The 24,594-nt window shown below is 36.2% G+C and overlaps 1 protein-coding gene and 1 long non-coding RNA gene across 3 annotated transcripts; both read right to left on the bottom strand.

The window, feature by feature from the left end:
- Window positions 1–11,709: 11,709 nt before the first annotated feature.
- LOC133739866 (uncharacterized) lies at window positions 11,710–15,573 on the bottom strand. Its single transcript, XM_062167684.1, has 6 exons — window positions 14,708–15,573; window positions 13,524–13,626; window positions 13,311–13,366; window positions 12,884–13,219; window positions 12,590–12,712; window positions 11,710–12,349 (listed from the first exon to the last, which is right to left on the bottom strand). Exons 1-6 carry the CDS (start codon window positions 15,368–15,370, stop codon window positions 12,284–12,286), a joined length of 1,347 nt encoding a protein of 448 aa, XP_062023668.1. The 5' UTR covers window positions 15,371–15,573; the 3' UTR covers window positions 11,710–12,283.
- A 6,119-nt stretch (window positions 15,574–21,692) lies between these two features.
- Window positions 21,693–22,784, bottom strand: LOC133718774 (uncharacterized). Of its 2 annotated transcripts, none has more exons than XR_009850567.1 (3): window positions 22,712–22,784; window positions 21,994–22,069; window positions 21,693–21,919 (listed from the first exon to the last, which is right to left on the bottom strand). It is a non-coding gene; the product is annotated as an uncharacterized LOC133718774 (long non-coding RNA). The 2 variants fall into 2 exon arrangements; XR_009850575.1 differs by having other exon boundaries at window positions 21,693–21,895.
- Window positions 22,785–24,594: the final 1,810 nt, after the last annotated feature.

Raw genomic sequence — 24,594 nt, 5'->3', positions numbered from 1 at the left:
CAACAATTCGGCACAAAACATCCAAGACTGTTTCAGAAACTCGGCCCAACGTATCCAAAACTGTTACAGAAATCCGGCCCAACTCATCCAAAACTGTTTCAGAAACTCGGCCCATCAGGCCTCCACCCATAGCTACAGTGATGCCTTGATCCGAGACAGGCCCAAGTACGGCCCACTTGTGTCACGGCTTATCCCTTCCGTGATTTACGGCAGTCAAATCTGCTTTCGGCTACAGCTGTCCGCCACAGCGCCTCGAGATTCCCTCGGTCCCCTTACACGCTCTCCACGCGCCAACAACTTTTCCGGGTTTCAGGGCGACTTTAATCCAACGCGTAGAATGAATCACAGGAATCGTCCATCCAACGGTGGAGATCTGCTCACCTCGCTCTATAAATAGGTGCATTCTGAGGGCGCAACTGTTCACTCCAAAGGAACGAAAATCTCTCCTGAGTTCCAGCCCCTCTCTCCCAACTCTTCAGCTTTTCCTCTTCTTTCAAAACTCAAAATATTTCTTCTTCGATTCAATCCTTCTCTTCTGATCTTCTCTCCCATCTAGTTGATTCAATCCCATCTTTCCTCTGAACTTTCAGATCTCCAACACACCATCATCATCCTTAATCCCTTTAACAACAACTCCTTCAAACACTTGACAACTTTACTCTTCGATCTTCACATCCCCTCAACCCATCACCATGGAACCACGAACTCTGCAACTGATGGAGCTACAAACCCAGCAACAAATCGAGGATGGAGGAAACAACCAAGCAGCCGGGAGTAGTGCCAACACAGATTTCTGGCGAAGCCGTGCCAGGTGGGTTCCTACTCCAGATCAAATAAGGATCCTCAAGGATCTTTACTACGACAAGGGAGTTAAGCGCCCAACTACAGAGCATATTCACGAGATCTGTCTCCAGCTGAACCAGTATGGACATGTTGAGGGCAAGAACATTTATTTTTGGTTCCAGAATGTCAGGGCTCGAGAGAAGCAGATGAAGAGGTGCAATCAGGCTGCTCAAGTGCCCATGGGAACTAGTTCTCCTGGTACTGGTGGATCCATTGATCTCAATTTTGGGTCCACTGGTTCTACTGGTGCTGGTGGATCCATCGACATCAATTTTGGGCCAGCTGGTGGATCCATTGACATCAATTTTGGGTCCACTAGTTCTACTGATGATGGTAGATCCATTAATCTCAACTTTGGTTCCACCGATTCTACTGGTAATGAAGGATTTCTTGATTTAAATTTTGTTTCATATTCTTCCTCACACTTCAACACTAATACCAGTACAACTCTTTTGGCACAACAGGAGGACAAACATCCCTGCAACAACGAGGAGGAGATCACCAGGAGATTGAAACTCTTCCATTGTTCCCCATGCATGGTGAGGACATCTTGGGCATCATGAAGACTACTTCCGAGGGAGGTAGCGGTTATGGCGGTGGCTCTCACATTTCCCTTGAGCTCAGCCTCAACTCCTACAGAGATGCAGACATGGCTTAGTATAGAGTATTATTATTATTATTATTATTATTATTTTTTTTTATTATTATTATTATTATTATTATTATTATTTTTTTTTTTTGTAAATAGCTGAAATTAATAAGACTGAATGAATGCATTTTTTTATTTTTTATTTTTTTTATTATTATTTTTTTTTAAAATTTTTTTTTTTTTTTGTAAAAAGCTGAATTTAATAAGACTGAATGAATGCATTTTATTTTATTTTTATTTTTATTTTTATTTTTATTTTTATTTTATTTTTATTTTTTTTTATTTTTTTTTATTATTATTAAAAAATATAGGACTCAAAAATATTTATAGGACACAAAATGAAAGACAAAAATATTTATAGGATTCAAAATGAAAGACAAAAATATAAATCCCTTCCCCCACACTTAAATATTGCATTATCCTCAATGTAATCAATTAAAAGCATGCAATGAAATAAGTAAGCATATAGGGATGGAATTTACGAAAATAACTACTAAAACAAAAAGAAAATGGAGGAGTAAAAGGGGAAGAGAAAGCAAATCTGATTATATTCTGAATTGGGTTGCCTCCCAAGCAGCGCTTGTATTTTACGTCTTGCAGCCAGACGGTACCTACATTAAATAAAGTTAGTAACTTAATATTAACAAAGAAATACAAAAAAAATAAACAAGTAACTATGAATTACAAACTACAAGTATAATTAACAAGTATTTTGTACATAAGACACAAGTTAAGTACACAAGTGAGTATAAAACGTAAAAAGTATTTTTACAAGTATAAAGTGTGAAACAACAAAATAATTTACACGTAAAGAGTATGTACAAGTATTTCTTTTGTTATAAACATTATTGATATCAAATCTAATTCCAAGCGGTAAATCAAGTGGACGTGCGGCCCAAGTATAGTCGTCTAGACACAAAGTCCCTCCTACATCCGTTGGGCAACCTTACTGAAATGGCCAGGTAGGGGAGGGTGAACACGAGAGGAAAAATCCATTTTGGCATGAGCTAAGCCCATTTATAAGCACTTCTGGATTCAAAAACCCGTCATGAACGTTATCCCCTTCCTAGACACCATCTCACATAGGATATTCTTACTAGGATGTAAAAGGTCCTAAGTGTGTTAGACAGTTCAATGAATGTTAATAAAGGCCGCCCTCAACCTTAAGGGACCTGAACTAGGTACCAATAAGGGGTTTAGGCCAATATTAATAAACACGACTTCACCTATTCCTTCTTTTATTTACAACTCACAATTAAACTCGTATTCAACAATAAAAAAAAACAACCTAGTTAATTTAAACTAAGTATCAAACAGTTTATATACAACAATTATAAACAAAAACAAGTGATTTTTCAATCCCCGGCAACGGCGCCAAAAATTGATACGCTCAAAGCAAGCGCATAATTTAACCCTGAAAACATCGTTAGTAGTATAAGCAAATAGGGATCGTTCTATTCCGGGGATTGAGGGTACACCTGTCATTGTCAAAAAAAACAAATAAAGAATTAAAATAATAAAGTAAAAAGTATTATGTACAAAAATAAAATAAAGAATAAAAATATATACAAGTTAATATAAAAAGGGGGGTTTTGAGATTATAGAATTGGAATTAAAATTAAATGAAATAAAGAAAGTGTAAAAACACATATATAAGGGTGGAACACAAGAAACAAAGATCAAAACTACAATCATATGAATGAAATCCAATTACAATTCCTATAGTTGATTATCTATGTCATGAGAAATAAGTTGACCATGTGAAACATTCGAAGCAAATGATTTCCCATATTTTACTTTCCTTGAATATTTAATCTAAGTGAAAGCACCTAAATTAAACCTATTGAACATGCAATCATAGTCTAGAAAACTAGCTAATCAAGAACACATTCAATGCATGAAGAACAAAGAAAGGATGTCAACCAAAGTGCACAACCTAGTATGAAAAAGTCCATCTATTTGCAATCCTCCTTAATTGATTTCGACTTTTGTCCAAAGCCTTTACTACTTAAATCTAGCACCAATTACATGCATATATCCTAAGTTGGCCATCAAAGAACACATATATATAAAAGTTTTCCATAATCCAAAATCAATTAAGCAATCTCACATAAGCAACATAAAAATCAACATAAAGAAATCACAATTTTTATTCAAACATAGAAATTGGGCTTAAACTTTGCCCTTAATGTTATTGTTAACTAGAAACAAATTCCTACGAAATTAAATAAGGAAAAAGAATAAATTACACCGTGAGTTGGAGATGGAGATGGAGTGCTTGAAACGTTGAAATCTTGAATCTTGGAAGCAAGCCTTCAAGGTGGACAATGGAGGATATGATATTCCCGGCTCCTTCTTCTTCTTCTTCTTCTTACTTGAAAACGCAGAATTTTGCAACTAGAGAATGGAGAGAAAAATGGAATGGAAATGGAGAGACAAAGAAGATGAAATGGATGAAGGAATGTGTTTAGAGTGAGAGGAGAAGGTGTTTATATAGGGAAGAAAAAGAAGAGTGAAATGATAAATGGAAGAAAAATAATGAAAGTGGTTTGTAAAATATGGAAAAGATGGAGTAATGATGAAATGAAAGCAAGGCATGAAGGTGTAGAAGTATGGAAGTGATGATGATCTATTGGAGCAGAAAAATATATCCAAGGAAAAAGAGAAAAGCATCTAGCTTTCTTCATGTGGGTAGGAAACATGAACATGTGATGTTGAGCTGTTTTTTAGATCAGTTTCTGCCCCTTTATTCCTTCAATTATTTCTCCAACAAGCATTCCCAATTTCACTATGACCTCTTCATAAAAAATGTTCCATTATGAGTGTAGATCACCCTGGTAAAATTTCAGATTTTTATTCCATGTGGTTGGGCCGAAAATGCTGCTGGACCTCTTACAGGTCCAGTTTTCCAGTTTTGCTTCTGTAGAAAATTGGGCTGATTGTTTGAAGGTCTTCCACTCAACAAAAGTTCTTGCACTCTTCATAAGAAATGATCCTTGGGCTGTCTAGAATGGATCTGGAAAGTTTCAGCTCATTTGAAGTTCATTTGGTCCGGCGGCCGCTCCTTCTTCCTTGCTTGGCTTGGTTTCTCCTAGCCGGAGTAGGAAAATGTGTAAAATTGACATTTTAGTACATTTCCATTTTTCTCCACCATTTATAGGTAAGTGTGGACCTAATGCTTATTTCACCATCATTTACTCCAATGTACCTAAGAAAATAGAAATTGAGTTAAAAATCGATTCGTTAAGGAATTAACTAAGCAAAATGTGAGGAATTAACTATTAAAATACCACATTAAAATGCTCCTATCAATGATGATAAGAATTATAAGCAATGTATGCATGTCTGATTACCATATTCTCGTCCGGCTCTATCATCAAAATACCACAATCTCAAATCCTAGGGCAAGATTTCGAGTAAATTGGATAAGGAAAGTACTCACAGTCAATCTAATGGAGCATAGATTTACAAAGAGGATTTCTATTGGGACCTCCAAATTCGCTCATTTGACCTCTATATCTTTTGAATTAATGAATTACATATATATCCTCTTGTAAAATGACAATTATAGACAATGAATTATAATCAACTGGTATATATTTTATTTACAAACTTCTCTACCTAGTTTTAACACAAATTAAAGACTAAGAAATTGTTTCAAACTTTTATTGAGTTCCTAGTCTAGACTTCGTTTAAGGTTTGGTTGGAGGATGAACTTTGGGTGGGAGACGGTGGTTTTTAATTTTTTTTTTTTTTTTTCTACCTTCATGAGTTGCGTGTTATTTTTTATTTTTATTTTTTTTATATCAATTTTTGTAACCTTTCATTTTTATTTTTGAATAACCTTTCATTTTTTATAAGGGTTAGAAACATAGGAATCATGTCTAACCGTTTGATTTACGACTGCTTGATCAATTTCTGTGTTATGACCGTTTGATTCATGATTTAAAGTTCTAGAAATTTATTTTGGGCATTTTTTAGGTTTGCATGCAAAAAAGAACAAAAAAAGGAATGGAGGTGTAGTTAGTGAATTGAGGTATAATGAGTATTTTATTTTTTTGTATGTGAATAATATAACTAAGGTTATTTGAGGAATTCAAAAGGAGGTTTAGTGAGCAAATATTTGTATTTAAAAGCGCAAAAGAGGTGTAAAGAGTATGAGAGGTCAAATGAGCAAATTTGGAGGTCTCAATAGAAACTCTCGGCATTTACAAACCAATGTACATGTGATTAGGTGAAATCATGATCGATCATGCTGAGAGGAACATCATCGATCAAGTGGAAAATCTGCACAGACCATTCAAATTTATTGTCGTTGGTCAACTCAATGAATAAACCATTGCCCACTTTGACATTATTTCCGCTCCAAAAATCTTGCCAACCATCTGTGAATCCGGTATAAGTTCGAAGATAATTGACCTTGACATGCCAATCTGTCTTCCCAACCCGAAGGGTGACATGACTAGGGCGCTTCTTAAGAAGTGTCTCAGCAAAACTCTTTTAAAGATTCTGAAAAAAAAAATACATATAAGAAAACTTTTGAAAATGGATGTTTTATGTTGCCTTAATCTTGTGACCCTGATATATATAATCATATCAACATATAGAAACTCGCAAATTGTCATGGATATAGAAAGTTTACCAGATAAGTTCGAGCATATGTGCTACACAGGGGAATCACATAAGAAAGGCGGCTAGACTTCAATTTGCAATTATTAGCTCTATGTAGAGCTATAATTTTTTGGATGTTTTGATCTCTAGAGAAGCCACCAGCACTTCTTTTGTTAGAGCTTTTGTAATTATTAGTTCTACCAGCTTTTGCAAGAGCTTTTCTATACTTCTTGTCATACTTGGAACACTTGTTTGGTTCTCCAGCACACTGTTTGCTTCCGAAATCAGCTTAAAAATAGTCTCAGTACCAACATATTTATTCTTATCAGGATGAAGTAATAGCGCTAGTTTTCTGTATTGTTTCTTAATGCTTTCACCTTTATCAGATTGGTGGACCTAAAGAATCCCATACCAGTCCATTTGGGATCCAGCTATCTTGTTTTCTGCTGAACAATGAACCTCACAAACTGTTAGTACCTGAGAAATGTTCTGAAGCTGAGGGAAGAGGCATTGAGTTGTTTGAGCCATCTTCCTTGCTCCTGCAAAATCATTATTCTGCATCTTTTCTTTTGACAACTCCATTGCCGTGATTGCCTCTTTTTCGCAGTCCATGGATGATTTAGCACTAAAACTCCAGTTTCTCTCACATACAAGAATAACCAGATGATATATAGCCACAAAAATCCTGCCAGTCCTCACTTCAAAATCTCAAACCTGCAGTCCAAATAAACAGTTAAAGAATTGAAATAATATTGACCTCTGGACATATGCAAACAGATAATGCACGTATACGTGAACCTTTCATGCACAATTTTATTTGCATATGGAACTCATTTAATGGGTATAGTAGGATAAAATCAACAGACACAACTAATTACAGAACTTTAAGTAAAGATGGAAGCTTTAGCATTGAAGAATCACAACCATTGATTAAAGCTCATCTTTCAATTACGGAAACTACAAAACATCTATGATAGAGAATGAAAAAAAAAAGTTTGAACTGATGGAGTATTTCTATAACAAAACTCAGATAACCCATCAGGAATGTCATTGGTTTCTGATGGTTGATATGTTCTGACATTGTGGGCAACTTAGCTATAGATAGCAGCCAAAAGGGACTGAAGTAATTACAAAACAAACTATACAGTAGCTACACTTTGGATAGAGAATTTCACCTGAAGATAAAGAACAGTGGTGAAGGAAAAACTCAACCATCAAACACTAGAATACAAAGAGAAACAAAAGCCCAATGGTAGATCGAACCTGGAGATGAGCCATGCAAGAAGAAGAAGAGAGAGCGAGAAATTGAGCCTCTATTTCAAAATGCCTCTGTCAAGTTGGGGGAGAATAAGAAGGAGAGGCTATGTTGATCTGTCAATTGTTTTCTTTAGTCTATCAGCTTATAAATATTTCAGTACTGATCTTAAATTTCTGTCATAATGTTTAAAATATTTTTATTATCTATTTTGTTTCTCACACTTTACTAATTTTTTTTTTATATTACTATTTTGATGATTATATTAATTGCTATGGAAAAAATGCAGTCTGTGTTGAAGAATGTTGACTTTAGTGTGTTTTGTCAAACTAAGATTAGTTCTATAGTTGTAATAAGAAAAATTTCCTACTTCAAGTTAGAATAAGAATCCTTGTACTTCAAGAAATTGTACTTTATAATCCCTATATATAGGACTCCTATTATCAATGAATAGACACAATTCTCTCTACAATCTTTTCTTGCATCTCTTATGCTGTCTTTTGACAAGCTTGATGAGCAAACCAACACATGCAGCAGCAGTTAGTATACTACCATTAGACATCATGAGCAAATCCCCATGTCGCGGCCTTGAAGGGTTTGATGGTTCGCCAACTTCGCCAGTTGGCATTGGCTATCGGCATAAGGGACACAAGTGATTCATCTCAAGCCATTGAACAATACAATCTTTGTTACGTCCCGAATCTGAAGTTACCGGTTTACTAGTCTTTCGGACGGTAAACAACATTTATTTTTACTTTCGACTCCGTTTCGACTTTTTATGGGGGCCCTAAAAGTTGACTTTTTGTATCGTTGGTCATTTGAGAAAATTTTCTTTATTAAAGTTGTAGGGGACGTTAAATTGAGTTCGTGGACATGTGGTTCACTTAAATCAGAGTTCATACGCGAAAGATATGGCCAAAATACTAAAATTATTGTTCATAATAATTTTTCTATAAAAACTGATGAGTTACTGTGGTAACCCGAGCCCCTCTCTCTCTCCCCGACCCCGACCCCGACCCTTTCACCTTCTTCCAGCCATATCTCCTCTGTCTGGCGATAGATTTTGACGCAATAGATATCGTTGGAAAGCTTTCTTCCTCCTCTTCAATTCTATAGTGGTTTGGTGATTTATTTTGGACTGTGGAAGGTGCATCAAGGAGAAGAAGAGGACTGCAGAGCCTTTCTTCGAGTTTTCTGATTTTCAGGCGATTCCTCACCGTCCGGCCACCAGTCTTGTTGGAACCGCCTTCTCTTCCTCTACAAGCCTGTGGCTGTGGGTTATGGTATTTTGGCCGGAGAAGAGAGAATCGAAGCCAAGAAAGTTACTGTAGCAGATTGAGGTTTTCTGGTCACCATCGGCGACGAAACCGGTCTTGTTGTGTTCATGGAAGCTTCCTTTTTCAATCCATGGTGGTGGTGTTGGACGAATTTCACCGGAGCAAAGTCAACTCGAAGTGAACAGTAGCTTTGCCGGAGTTTTTGCTTTTGGGTTGATTTCCAGCCATTCAAGGTATTTCTGGACTTTGCAATAGTTGAGAAAGTTGTTGGGAATATTGAGATGATCATGTTGATGAAATTTGGGATCAAATTCGGAGGTTGGCTGGCGGCGCGTGGGCTGGTTTTAAATTCCTTTTTTGGCTAGAAAATTTAATTGTGAGTTGTAAAACATGTAGATATGATTTTGGTGAGAATCGGAGAAGTTTGACATCGATTATGAATTTCCGAAGTTTGATATTTTGATTATCAATTTATGAGAATCCGACCATCGGATTTCTCTCGGTTCTACCTTAGAACCTTTAAATTAACAAATTGGTGTTAGTGGTAAAGTTTGGGTTGAATCCAAGAAGAAATGGAGACATGGAATTATGAGGATTTGATTTTGGAATCATATTTAATTGTCGAATTGTTGTTCGCGGAATATAATTGTGTACAGGGCGACGTACCGAGCTACTGCTCGACAAAAAACTCATACGCATGGTCGCCTAAATAGTACTATGAGTGGACTTTTTTTTAAGCAATGATGCATGCGATTATTTTCCCGAATTAATGATTTTTTTATCATTTTATCACAGTTTTGGCTTATGATTTATTTTCGGGAATTTGATATCGATTTATCTCACAGATTTTACTTGCAATAATGATTTTCGGAGATTGACTATGATTTATCTCGATTATGATTTGGGAAATGGATTTATGATACTATTTCATTGATATTGAGTTTTCGATGGTTTATCTCCGCTATATGATTATTATTTTTCATGATTTATATTGATTTTCGATGAATTATTTTCCGAGGTGATTTCCGGAATTTAATAATATATTTTATTCGTCGATTTTGAGATTTCTAGATTATTATCGAAAATGGGATTTTCGAGGGAATTATAATTATCTATTATTGCTCGCCTATTTATTTTGGATTCGGGAATATTTTGGCATGTGAGACATGTCATTGGAATACACATATATTTTTTCCGAGTATGGATGGGAATCGTACTCATGCTTTTTTGTGAGATTTATGGGGAAGCTTTATGGATTTATGGATTCACTGGATTTTGAATGTTTTCTTCACCATACTTGGGTCGTTCTATTAGTGTCTCCTCCTCACTTACTTGGTGTTTGTGAGTGGCAGTCGAGGTGATTTGTTATTCTCCTCACGTGGGTGGTAGTTGAGGTTATTAGTTTTCCTCCTCACGTACTCTATGTATGGTGATAATTTCTTCCCCATATTTAATTATTATCTGACTAGCTGGGCTAGTCCGATTCTTTTACCCAGCGGGGCTGGTATGTTTTCACGAGTTTTAGTGTCGCGAGAAATATATTTTATAAACGTTGCATGCATCGAGATTTTTGTGAATATTTCAATTTGTGGGAAAGTATCAAAGCTTACTTAATTTAAATTATCTCGATTATTTATTTTTATCCACTCACTCTAACGTGTTTTTCAATTATTTTCCCCTGGGCCCTTCGGTTTCAAATGCCCAGTTTGCAAGCAAGATTAGTTGAGGTCGGGTGTACATGGAGTTGAAGCATAGTTGTCACTGCTTCCGCATTGTAAGATCTATCGATCCTTTATTCTCTTTACTTTTATTTTAGAATTGCTCTGATAACCAGTGAGATTAATATTGTTAAGTTGAGACTTGTATAATGTGAAAGTGGAGTTGTTGGAATTTGGGGAGCAGGGTAGCTCCAGGAGAATAAGGATGATTGTTTAGAAGTATAAATGTCCTTCTACGGATTTTTGGATAGTCCACTTTTTGGGGGAAATTCAGCCAAATGTTTGATAGAATTTCTTCTAAAGTAGGCCCCACAGGGTCTTTTCGGGTTTCAGAGTGAAATCTGGGGCGGGTCCTGTCAATCTTCATGATAAAGATGTAAGCTACTCGCTTGCCCTATCATCAGTTGACCATCAGTCCCTTGTTCACAGCAAGGTGATCGAGGGCTTCCCTACAAATAGCACATGGCGTTAGTCTAACATTATCTTCCAAACTATCAAATCTCATATTCTCCAAAACCAGTGGCGGATCCAAGATGCAAATTTAGGGTGGGCTGTGCTTTAAGAAATTTTTTGTTGTTGTCAATAATACTTTCAAGAATTTTAAGACTAGGTTTTATAAGAAATTTTAAGATTAACAGAAAATCTTGTAACTAAAGACAAAAAAGGTAGAAGAAAATGGAGAAAGAGAAAAAGAAAAAAGAAAAAAAAAAAAAAAAAAATATATATATATATATATATATATATATATATATAAATATTTACTTTTAAGGAAGAAATTTTTAAAAAGTACCAATAGAATATTGTAATACAAGAAAAAAAAAAGGAAGAGAAAAAGTGAAGAGAAAATGGGGAAAAGAACCTCATGAAAAAGAAAACAGGAACAAAAGAATGAAAAATGGGATGGACACGGGAGAACAGAGATTTGAACCATGGTCAGAAGTGAAATTAGCATAATGCTTTGCCAATTGAACCAAGAACGGTTTCCATCAGAAGCAGATATTATATAAATTATTTATCGAAATATGGGTCCTTGACATGCCCCTGATCCAAACCATCAAAGCATGACTTTGCAGCAAAGCTCAATAGTAATTAACTTCCTCGCACAGAACAATGGTTTGTGAAGCATACCAAGGGCTCTACTCCATTCCAGCCAGTGGGTACTGTTACAATCTGCTCAGCTAACTAACTAAATGGAAACAATTACGAGGCTAGTTGTTTTTCATTCTTTAACAAATGAAGGTTTTTCTCAAAAAAAAAAAAAAAAAAAAACAAATGAAGGTTAAACAAAAAAGTACTATTTCTATGGTTGCAGCAATTACAAATCCAACTTCAATTGCATAAATATACAAGCTTAATTCTGTCTGCATCTAGTTTTATATTCAAAAGGCATTTACAAAAACTTTGAAGAATACGCGGCCACTTATGGCAGAACATACACAAGGTTATCTGATATTTTCATCTTTAACTTGGCTTCAATCATCTGCAAACCAATGCATGAAGCAGTATTTATTATACCACCGGCAGACGTCATAAGCATATCCCAATGCCGGGGGCGGCCTTGAATGGTCTGATGGTTCACCTGCTTCCATTTCCACCTCCACAGTAAGCAGTGGGTATCGGCACGAGGGGCAGAAATGATTCCTCTCGAGCCAGTGGACAAATACAATCTCCATAATAAGCATGCAAGCAAGGCGAGTGAGTAATCATCAGCTGAGTGCGACTATAATGTATGCCATTCTGTTTCACTTTAATATAAATCAAACTAGAAGACAAAATTCTCTTGAAATTTGGAGAAATATTTCTTTCAAATTAATATTTACTATTAAGAGAAACTAATAATACATAACATTTCTGAATAACTTCCTAGAAAATATTGTTCTGTAAACAAACTTTCTGAGCAACTTTTTTGCGAAATTAAAGAATGTTTTTCTCATTTGAACCATCTTCTCCAGCCCCATGAGGAAGAGGATTGAGGACTCCACAACACTTCTACTCCCTGCACACCCAAAAAAAAAAAATTAAAATTATTAATATTTGTATCCTATATGGATATCTAAAAAGAGAAGTTTACGTATTACTGAAAGTGGAATCGTATTGGCCATGACCATTTGGTCTAGTGAGCTAAGTCTTTCCTTTATAAGTGGAAGATCCTTATATCAACTCCGAACGATCAATTGTTGTGTAATAAAGATTAAAAATAAATAAAATGAAAAATAAAAAAGTAGGAATGTCTTACATATGCATATATACCGTCATCAGGATCTATGGATGTAAGCAGTTGCAAAACTTCCTTCAAGTCATCCCAGGAATTGATGGTGGGAAACTCATGCTTCCCGACAACAGCCACCAATATTATAACCTAACAATTGAAATACGGTAAAAAATTTAAATCTACGGAATACTTGATTAATTCTTTGTGCATGATAACTAAGCAACTCAATCATAAAATTATACAATTAGCTTATATACAGGCCATAGATATCAAGTTGCTAATATACAATTTGCTAATATCGAGTTGATTGGCATTTACCTTCATACATCCATCTTGGATATCATTTGCTGATTTTTGGCTTGTTGAGCTTTCCGCATTTATATCAAGTTGATTGTCATTTACCTCCATATATTCATCTTGGATTTCATTTGCTGATTTTTGGCTTGTTGAGCTTTCTGCTTTTATATCAAGTTGATTCTCATTTACCTCCATATATTCATCTTGGATTTCATTTGGTGATTTTTGGCTTGTTGAGCTTTCTGCTTTTAAGTTCTTCACATTGACAAGTGGCTTTTCGCTTAATTTAATCCTCTCTTCAAGAGATAGTTGATCCAAGTAATTTTGTGCCCCATCCCTACCATATTTCCCAGCCACCTACAATTAAGCATCGATGTAATAAGGCACAATATAATTCAAATTAGCAGGTACTCCAATCTAGGTGATCAATGATGTTGAACTTACGTACATATGAACTGGCTGAGATGAAACAATCAGGATGCCTGAGAAAAGTTCCTGCTGTCTCTGCAACCAAAGATGCAGTGAAAAATCCCATCAGAATACCTAAACAAAACTAATAATAACAGTGTTTATACAAAATAATACTAGCTCCTCTTTCCCCTATGAAACCAATGAGATCATAGAGAATAGGTAACAATTAACTGAATTAAGGTTAGTTTACCTGTCAAAATACTGTTTACACCCGTATAGGTAGAAGTATTTGCAGTTTCAGCAATCCGATTAAGATCCGTTTGGAGTGCTCGTCCAGCATTCGATAAATTAACCTAAGAAATCGGATGAAAGGGGATGAAATCAACAGATGGTGATTGAAACAATTAATATTGTGTACATTCAAAATTAACCTGACTGAAAATGAAGCCGGTCTATAAATTAAATGCATCATCACCCAATTACCAACATAAACTAGAAGAAATTATAAAAGTAAAAATAAATGAGGGCCCGTCTATCATATATATAAGTTTTCACATGACACATTTATATCCAATTATTCGAACCATCCATTTTTCAGGTCCAAATTGAAGGCATCATTCTTACTAAAAGTCATTCAAGTTGGGTTTACAACCATTAAGCAAAGTTACTTTATGTGCTCGATGTTCAGTTAGAAGACACCAATTCTAAGATATCTTGTATTTCTCCTTATTTTCTCATGAATTTTCCGATTTCAGTTGAAGAAAATTGGTGATCTATATATTTCATAATTCATAGTTAATTTCCTCCTAATGGGCAAACAGTTGTTGCTTCTGTACTGACATTACCAGTGTTGACTCCACTCTTTAACATGGAGAAGAAACAATGGAAAGGTCTCAAATTTGCAGAGGTACATGGGGCGCTGGTATGGAATTGCTTCGTTCCCATCAAGATTTCAGCCCAAGAAGGGAGATAAACATGGGGCAACCTACACTCTGAGAGAAGATGAGACTGTGAATGTGTTCAGTGAGACCTGGATTGACGGAGTAAGGTGTTCAATGGTGCAGCAAAGTACCATTGGATATGAGCAGGAAGGCCCATCTAGATGAGGAGCTAGTGCAGAGAGCCAAGGATGAGGAGTGTATGATGTAAGCAAACTCCACAGAGTGAGACTCCATTAAAAGGTTAATCCATCTTGGGGAAATAGAGAATTTCTGATAGGATTGGCATATTGGGGACCATATTTGCAGCGTTTAACCTACCTAGGAGTATCAGTTGGTTTGTTGATTTATCCTCTAGTGTGTTTAGTATGAAGCTTATAGCTTGAAGGTGTGGAACAAATTGCTTAGGAATTTCCATTTGTGTCTCTGGATTTTGTATGGCAATATGTTTTAACAAAAGTATTCAATTACAGATATACAATAAGTACATACATACCTGGAGCTGAAGCTTGACAACAGTTGATGGATTATGGCGTGTTGCCCACATACGATGAATAATAACGATCAAGAATAAGAATTTGACTTGGCGCTTAAACCATTCGAGCACAGAAGGGTCGAGACATTTTAGCAATCGGCACATTACGAATAGCGCAGCAAGTGCCCCATAGTATAGCGCATAAGGATATAACACCCACCCCATAGTATCCACACTCGTACGCGACATACTATAGTCTCGCGCGTCAATGTACCGGAGCTGCGACTCCGTATCAGCGGAATCGTAGGGCGAGCAGGTTGCACGGACCCGCCCAACTGAGGAAGCCAGTGCCGGTTTGGGTCTGTACATGAGCAACAACACACCCAAAAGCACAGCCGCGGTGGTCACGGGTTTCCGAGCATATTTCCATAGTTTATTGACGACACATGTTTCAGGGTTTTCTGCTGGACGGTACTGCAGAGATTCGGCCGCTGATTTTGATTTCGGGTTGGTTGCGATCAAGCGGCTCTTCTCCAAGGATTGAAGCTTAATTTGGTTGAAGGTTGCACTGAGCTTGACTGGTTGGGCCGAGAGAGGACGAAGGAGGCGGAACCGATTTGGGTAGCATTGCTTCCACTTCAATGGGTTTGTTTGGAAGAGCAGATTAGTAGTCGCCGTTGCCATCAAATCTGTTTGTATGCATGAATCGAGTTCCAAAGGGTGAACACTTAGTTAGGGATTTTTCTTTTGAGAAGAGGGTACGTAGAAGAGCAAGTCCACTGATGGCTGTCTAGCCCAGGCGCCGGTGAGAAAAACCCAGCTTCCACCGATAATGAGAAGCCCGATCTGTTTGAGGAGACCTGGGGGCGTCAGCTGATTTCTGTCGAATCTACTGGGCCTTTGATCTCACAGTGATTTGAACCCCCAATGGCACAAAATAAATTTCAAAAAAATTGCAAAAAGTTTCCATAAATACCTACCATTTTTATTTCACAAAAAAAAAAAATTCAAGTTGCAAAAACTCTTCTCTTCCTCCTAGCATTTTTTAAGGTTAAATATGAGTTACTACCTTGTGGTTTGAGTACAAAATCAATTTAGAGCTAGTTTGGGATTGCTGTGACTTTAAAAAAAAATTGTTGCTGCTGTATTGTGAGAATAATCAGCTGTGAATTAAAACAGTTTTGTGTTTGGTAAATAATATTTTTAAAAGTGTTGTCAGTACATAAAATAACTGCAGAGTGTGTTTTGATCCACATCAGCTTTAGTTTGCTTCTAAAATCTGCTGCCAGTGACCTATAACTTTCAATTAAAGCTGCTTTTTATTTATTTACCAAACACAATAAAATCTAAAATTTTGAACAAAAGCTGATTTTTTTAAAAGCGAAGCAATCCCAAACGGGGCCTTAGTTTCTACTTGTTAGTTAAATAGTCACCCTCAAGTATAAGGGGTACAAATAGAGGCTCAAATGAAAACTATATTACTCTAAGCTAAACTAATGTTCAAATTTATGAAAGTTAGAATTTAGATTGTCTACCACTAACCTCCTTTGCAAGTATTGATGGTGCTTATAGGATATTTAATCCCTACTCTCCATTCAATCCCTAGTATAAAAGCACCATCAATATTTAATTTCAGTCTACCACGCGAAGGACTTCCCATTTATCCACGGGCCTCTTCTTCTTTCTAGTTGCCTGAGGATGGTATTTTTGGAAGTCCTCCAACTTCTGTTTGTACCATTCAATCATATGCATAGGTTGAAAATGCCCTCCCTTCCACACCAAGTTGTTTCTCTCACACCATACCAACCAAATTGCCATAAACACCATGTCGTTTCTCTCACACCATACCAACCAAAGTGCCATAAAAAAATAATCAACATGTTCACAACTTAGTACGTCCAGTACATCAAAAACTCATTCTTTCAAGCCACTGGCTGCATGATTCCTTGTCTTCAGTTTTAAAGGACTAAAAGCCCAAAAGCACTAGAGGGCTTCACAATCCTTACAAACATGTTTCCCTGTTTCCACTTCTTTGCAACAAAACTTACACTTAACATCATTGGGATGGCAATAATCCTCATCGAGTAGGGTACTCATCGAGTATTCGACCCTAATGGGGAAAAATTCGGGCGAAATCGGGTAACGGGGATGGGGATCCCCAGTATTCGAATTCTGAAATCGAGTAAGGGGCGGGGATGGTATTTTGATCTCCATCCCCATACTCACCCAATAAGAATTATCTAATATATATATATATATATATATATATATATATATATATATATATATATATATAATAAACATTTTTTTTATATTATTTATAAATAAATATCTATGTAAACTTCATCTTTTTGTCAATATTTAAATTTTGTCAATATATTTATTGATATTATTCAATTCACCTCGTTGGAGTGAATGAGTAAGTTGTTAGGTTACACTATGCAGTTGATTGTGGAATTTTTTTGTCGAATGCAGACTTTTATTGTTCTTTTTTACGCGAGACTTGTATTTGTTTTTGTTTGATTGAAATAAAGAATTTATTTTATGTTGATTTTTTATTTTAACTTCATACTTTACAATCAATAATTATTTGTATGAATTTTTATATAATAAATTAGTAATATTGTTAACGGGGATTTGGGCGGGTACGGGGACCTAATCCCCAATGGAGACGGGGACGGGGAATCCCCAGTTTCTTATTACGAGGATTGGGGAGGGTAAGGGGATGAAGAATGAAGTCGGGTATGAGGATGGTAATTTAATCCCCTTACCCTACCCTCCCCATTGCCATCCCTAACATCATGCATGGGAATGTTAGGTGAAAATAAAGCTGACCTGGTAGGTAGTGCACCATACAGTAAACGCCAAATGAACACCTTGACTCTTAGAAGCACAGTTGACTTCCAGAGTTCACTCCAATAAGCACGAAGGCTTCCCTCAGCAATACGAGACGACGTTGAGGCCGTTTCCTCCATCTTCAAAGAATTAACATGGATGTGGTACCCACTCATAACGTTAAACACCCCTTTTGTATCAAATACAAAAGTGCCAAACCATCCTATCCTTCGTCTGACGAAGACTCAATGGAATTGATGCAATTTTATTCACCTCAACATTCATGAATAACCAAGGATTCAAATTTCAGTTCCGGTTTCGGTACTTCAAATTTAAGGAAATTTCAGAGAAAGTTTTGATTTCAGTTACAAATAAATAAATCACATTAATTGCATTTATAAAACGATATTTTTGAACAAAACTTTTGCATAGACTAAACTAATCTATAATAAATTTATTTACAATGTAACATCTCTAAAAATATACATATGATGTTTAATATAGACGAGTAATTAACTAGTACTGTAGTAGGTTGCTAAATTAGTGTTTTTATCTATGTGTAATTATAAATGTACTATATATTGATAATGTGAGTGTGATTTACTTTTCTTTTTTTTATTGATACTGTGAATGTAATTGTAAATGTACTGTATATTGGCCATCCCCCCTTTTTCACTAACAATTAGAAATTTACAACGGGATAGGACTCGGGAGGAGGGGGACGTAATACCAAAACCCTGTGAATGAAGATGAACAAGTACAACAAAAAGAATATAAAAACTACTACGATGTGATTCGATCTAGCAAGTTGAACTGCTTCAATTTAGTAGCATACAATACTGCTCCCAAGTATATGAATTTTGGAAATGATTTTGGTACTTCATCACATAGGTATTGTATATGTATTGATCTCTTCCTAGATGCTATCTATATATCGGATATTATGAAATTACCCAATATGCACTACTACAATAAGTTAATCAGACGACGGGTATTTGTAGTTGTGTGATGACCAGCCTCACTGTGGTCTAAACGAGTGTTGTGTGATTGAAAAATCAGACAACGGTGATTTCACCGTTGTGTGACAATACTTTGCTCAACAGAATATCTGTTTCCGTTGTGTGAATTATGCGCAGGCATGTGCCTAGCATGGCATGCACGGGGATGTGTCGGTACATTCAGACAACAGAAGAAGGAATTCACCGTTGTGTGAGATTCATAACACACAACAGATATAACTCATTCTTTGTTGTCTGAGGTTCATAACACACAACAGATATTACTCATTCTTTGTTGTCTGAGATATGTAACACACAACCGATATTACTCATCCTTTGTTGTCTGATATTAATAACACACAACTGAAGTGAAATTATCTCCCTTGTCTGTTGATTACTCAGACAACAGATATGATTTCATTTCTGTTGTGTGTTATGAATCTCACACAACAGAACTTTGTTTTCTTTTGTTGTTGGTTGTTAGTTCACACAACTACTCTATTTGGTTAGCTGTGATGTGAATATTGTAATCAAATTGGGTAGTAATTACCACAAAAACAATACTCTAATTCATATCATTCCATTACCATTTTTCAAACATCCATACATTCAAGTAACTAGATAATGTACCAAACAAGAAATCATTCCTAGCTGCGTACACTTGAATCAAAAGCTGATATAAAATTATTCCTAGATATCATTCCAACTGCTGTTCAACTGACAACTACTTGGCGACCTGATCTGCAACTGAGTCCCTCAATATCAGCATCTTCATTTTTTGCATCATTTTCTGCTATAAGATGCCAAAATGACATGGAATAAGCCATTTTGATACATCAAACAAACTTCAATTGATTCACCATATACAATTTTATAAGCATTGCAATAAATTTCAATTGATTCACTTTATTCTTGTTACAAAATTGAAATCACGAATCAAGACATGAACAAAAGTGAGGAAACCAGGAAGCAATTTTGGGTATCTTCCATCCATGCCAATGATCATGATGGTATTCTTCTGCTTGCCAAAGGCAACAATATGCTGCAGACCTTCCTGCAAGTGAAATTTGGCCACTGACCATTCTGAGCTAAAATACTTTGGCAGCACACTTGCAAAAGATGAAACCCAGAAAATGGCAGATCAATAAAACATGTAATGAGGTCTTGAGAGTTGGTAGAAGAGGCAGACTAGATAACTATCAGATTAACCAAAAACTTAGAATTGCAATCAGTCAATTTGTCAACTATACCCTAACCAATCAGAAAAGTGGGAAATATTGACGTAAAGCAATGTAAAGGGAAAGTGCCATCATGAGATTTTTTATTGATATACAAGCAAAATAAAGATTATGTAAATTTGGCAACATAATCTGCTGCTGAACATTTAAAGATTAATGACGCATGTAAAAACGTGACATTAACTGCAGCTTATTAACAAAATGCCAAAAATCCACTAGCTATAAGCTCCAAGGAGTAATTTTACATAAGAGTATTTATAAGAGTTCCTATCACATACATAGGCCAATAGACTCCAACAAGTTTCATTCATTCTGTCACTAAGGAAATGACAATCATATGCATATACTAATGAGCCTTTAATATTTTAAACAGACCATTAGTGACTCCATCAACCATAAGCTAGCTGTAAAACTATAACACCTAGTGAGGGGAGATCAATAATATATCTTTATCCAGAACTTAACATAGATTATTTACCAAACATCAGTTTAATTTACATGTCGAAGACAACGTACATCACTTGTAAATGTTGTCTAGTTTGATATCCCTGCAACAAGCCAAGATTCAAATAGTTATTTCAATAATTTGAGATTCAAACTCTAGAGTCCAAGGAATAAAAAAAAAAAAAAACAGGTGAAATACACTGATAAATAGAAATCAAATACAAAATTTTAAGGGCCACAAAGGAAAGGAGAAGAGGGGAGGGGGGTTAGTTCACAGCTTTATGAAAGGTCAAACTAACTCTCCTATAAGAGTTGTTGCTGCTCCTCAAAGTGAATGCATCACTATGTATCCAGTTGCTTAAAATTAAATATATTTGGCTAGTAAATATATTGCTTAACAGTAAAAACATGTGAGCATGGAGACTTTGGCTAGTAATCTCAGGTTTAACTACTCATACCAATCCAGTAGGACAACAACACAAGGGCATCAATTAAACTCATAGTTTTACCCAACATTAGCAACTAGAACAATTTCACTACCCAACTAATAGACTAAACTACTAAACTTCAAGAGAATAAGAGCCTGATATTTAGCAGTCTTTCATATATATCACACATCCAATACCAGAAGGGAAGGCACACAACAACAAAAAAATAATCTATAACCCTATTTCAAAAGCATGTCTAGGTCCATGTTTCATGACAAAAGAAGCACAACAAAATCATATACACATGAAGAGACAAAAATACATACCGAAGTAGATATTGTCTTGATCCCTTAAGTTGCATGGATAAGACATCTGTATATCGATCACTATCTTGACCAGCAGTTTTCATTTTATTCCTCTGCACCTTGGACTTCAAGGATGCTGAAATAACAAGATTGAAAAGTAATTAGCCATTTGAAATAATACTACTAAGACAATTCTCGACAGCATTTTGAGGAGCTACTAAGACAAACAGGTCATTAGTCTCATCTACATATTTGGCACCTGCACTTGCAAAAAAAGAAGCTAAGGCCATGGCATCCAATCATTTATTAGAGAGCTGAATGATGAACTCAACAGGAACACAAACACAAACACAACACTAAAAGAATGAAATCCTTGAAATCAAATAGGAACACAAAATGTCTATATACCACCTCACGAGATGCCACAATCCATTACCTAAAGAAATTTCTCTGAGTTGAAAAGGAACATCTCCAACAGAAAATTACCATTTGATATACCAGTTGCATAGCTTCTTGACCTAGGAGATATCTGCACATATAGCAACATGTCAGGAATTGACACAAGCTGGACATGCACTTCCAACAAAACAGAGGAAGGAAAACAAACGAGCTCACGCATTAAGATATTATCTTACGTGTAGTTTCTATGCACACATATTGTAATGGACAAAGAAGAAGCTTAATGTAAACCCAATAGAAAAAACATACCACTTTAATCCTTGAGCTATAGAAGCCCATATAAGTTTTAAATGGCAGCACAAGGCCTTAAGACTTATTTCAGATTCAAAGAAGCTCAGACCAAGCAAAAAAAGAAACTAAGGAGTTGCTTCTTCAGTCCAGACCATACTCGAGAGACAAGAACAACAAATAAAAGTACTTGAAATTTAAAAAGCATCTCAGAAGTTGATTACTAGGTTGTCCGGACTCACATTCTTTATCCCATATCTGCAAAGGTTTGCTCCTAATTATCCAGAAAAATGCACAGCTTAAGCATCAAAATTACAACAAGTATGATAAACGAAAGCTAAAAACACAAGAGCGAAAGACGATGAGGCATACCCAAGGCTGCATAGAATGGAGAGAAACCCAGATTGGAATGTGTTCTTGAACATATTTAACTTGCTTCTAAGTCAAGCTGCAATCAAAGCCATTTACACATTGAACCATTTGAATGATAGAAAAAGGGTAAATAAAACTACAGTAACAAGGTAATAGTTGGATCTAATATCCAGTCCATCTCATTAGAAACAAAAAAAGAAAAGAAAACAAACAAACAAAGCCACAAAAGGTGTCAAGAAACTGCCTTTGGGGTAAATTTCTGCCAACCTAGTCAACTATGGACAACGAAAAGCACTAGACTCCTTTTGCTAGATAGCACATTCTATGTAAATTCATGTAAAACTATAATATAGTTTAAAGATAGAACTCTCACACAAATTTTAATGGCCCATATCATTAATACTCTTATATAGTTATGTGGCAAAATCATACAGCTTTCATTTGTGTTTTCTGCAATGTAAAGTATCAAATTATCACTGCAACCTAAGGGCCTGAATGGAAATGAGGTAATATAGTTTGAAACAAACCCTAAAAGCTTAACAACTAGATTGAATGCAATTCCTAAGTAAAGCTCCAACAATTCAAATTTATGCAATTGATTAAACAATTCCAATCTACCTCTCCTACAATGGCAGAACGATCAAACACAAGTTATTTGACACAAAAAACTACAATTGACCCTCATAAAAAGTAAAACAAAAAAGAAAAAGAGAGGTACCATCATCCGAAGAACCATTGCAAGGAGAAGAGCCCTGTGATTTCGTTGAGTTTTCAACATGTCCTTGACCAATAGAACAAAAGCTCATTAAGTATTCAGATACAATCTCAATTCAAGTAACTGCAATCAGTTCTGATAATGTATATATGATCAGCTTTTTGGTTAATGAAACTACGACTGCTCCAGATACTCATATATAAACTAAACAGAGGACAAAAATGAAGAGACATCACCATCTATTGAATGCTTTCCAGGCATCAAGCTCTGCTTCTCTATAGCAACACTGAAATCAAATTAAAATTTTAAGTCTAGACTTTTTTCTTTTCCTGCAATTATTGGCAATTAAACACGACATTAAAGAAAAAGAGTGAGTGCCCAGAAGAGGAAGAGTGACGAAGCTTGATGAGGGAAGCGCAAGACTGAAGGTGAATTCTAGATTAACTAAAACACATCTTCAGTATCATTTCCTCTCAATTCCATTAATCACAACACAAAATCCAAAATTAACACATCAATTAAAACTTGACCAAAAAAGCACCATACTTCGAAAAAGAAGGAAGAGATAAGCTAGTACATACCTTCTGGAGGTGGCCTTGCTGATCCAGATTCGGCATCAAAATACTCTCGTAGGCCTCGTTCCCGCCGTCCTTCACCGGCGACGCCTTGTCGTTCAGCCCAAACTGGTGGAGCCTGGACGACGACCGACACGGAATGAATCTGTTGCTGCACATCGAGGTCTTCGACGAAGACGACCAGAGGCTCAAGATTCCCCAAACGAGTCGAGTAGCGAATGGCTAGACTCAACCCGTCTCAACGCCAGAATCGAAAATTTAAACTCTCCGGGTTGTTGCTCATCTCACTGTTGCTCGATTACTTGGAACCCTAGAATGTTCAATTTGCAATCCAATTTTTTCAATTCAGGAAAAATTTGGTATGGATTTCGAAAAATTGAGAGGAAAATGGGGAAAATTGAGGGATTGAATTAGTGGTTTGGATTAGAAGTGAGGAGGGCACAGGAATTTCATTTTGTATAAGAAGCGGAAGAGAAAGTGGTGAAGCAGATGACTGAGAGGGTTAAGAGATGGTCGAGAGAGGTTTTGTTTTCTTTCTTTCTATAGAATCGGAGAAACTGAAGAGTCTTCTGCATATCTTTGGATTTGGAGGCGAGGAGGAGAGAGAAAGTGGATCTAGGGCACTCTATCTCCTCCATCGCTAAAGAGGATTTGGATTTCAGGAGATAAAGAATAGAAGCAAGGAAGTTGGGGTAGGCGGACCTAGGAGTGGAGGAGGCGGTGAGAGAAGGCTTGGCTAGCGACGACATCTTCCTGGAGAGGAAGGTGGCGAAGGTGTGAGGGAAAGGATAGAGTGAGAGATAATGGAGTATTGAGAGAGAGGGCAAGAGAGAGAGAGAGTCGGGGAAGACAGAGAAGTTTATTGAAACGTGGTCGTGGGTAAGCTAGTGATTTTTATTGAAACAGAGAAGTCTGTCAGACAATGTATGGTTAAGAATCTGTTGTGTGAATGTATATAGGTAAAAATTTAGACAAACAAGGGGAGGGAAAATTGCCGCCTATGCCTACATATGTTTGATTTGAGTGAAACTTTGCCGCGCTCTGCAACCAAGTTCCATGATCAGACAACAGATCTTTAACAATCTGTTGTACAAATTTGTGCATCTTGCACAAGGTACACCTAGTAGGATTTTTCGAACTTCATACAACATTCAATCACACAACGAATAAGAAAAAACTGTTGTGTGTAGAGTTCAAATTCCATGTTGGTGAGCTTGTTCTGAGAGGGAATTATGAGCTCAGAATGGAGGGAAATCAGCTTCCCATTTACACAACAAAAACGTCTTAACTCAGTTGTGTGATATCTTCCTA

Source organism: Rosa rugosa, chromosome 1 (assembly GCF_958449725.1).
Source record: "Rosa rugosa chromosome 1, drRosRugo1.1, whole genome shotgun sequence".
Lineage (NCBI taxonomy): Eukaryota > Viridiplantae > Streptophyta > Magnoliopsida > Rosales > Rosaceae > Rosa > Rosa rugosa.
This window is presented reverse-complemented; position numbering and strand designations above follow the sequence as displayed.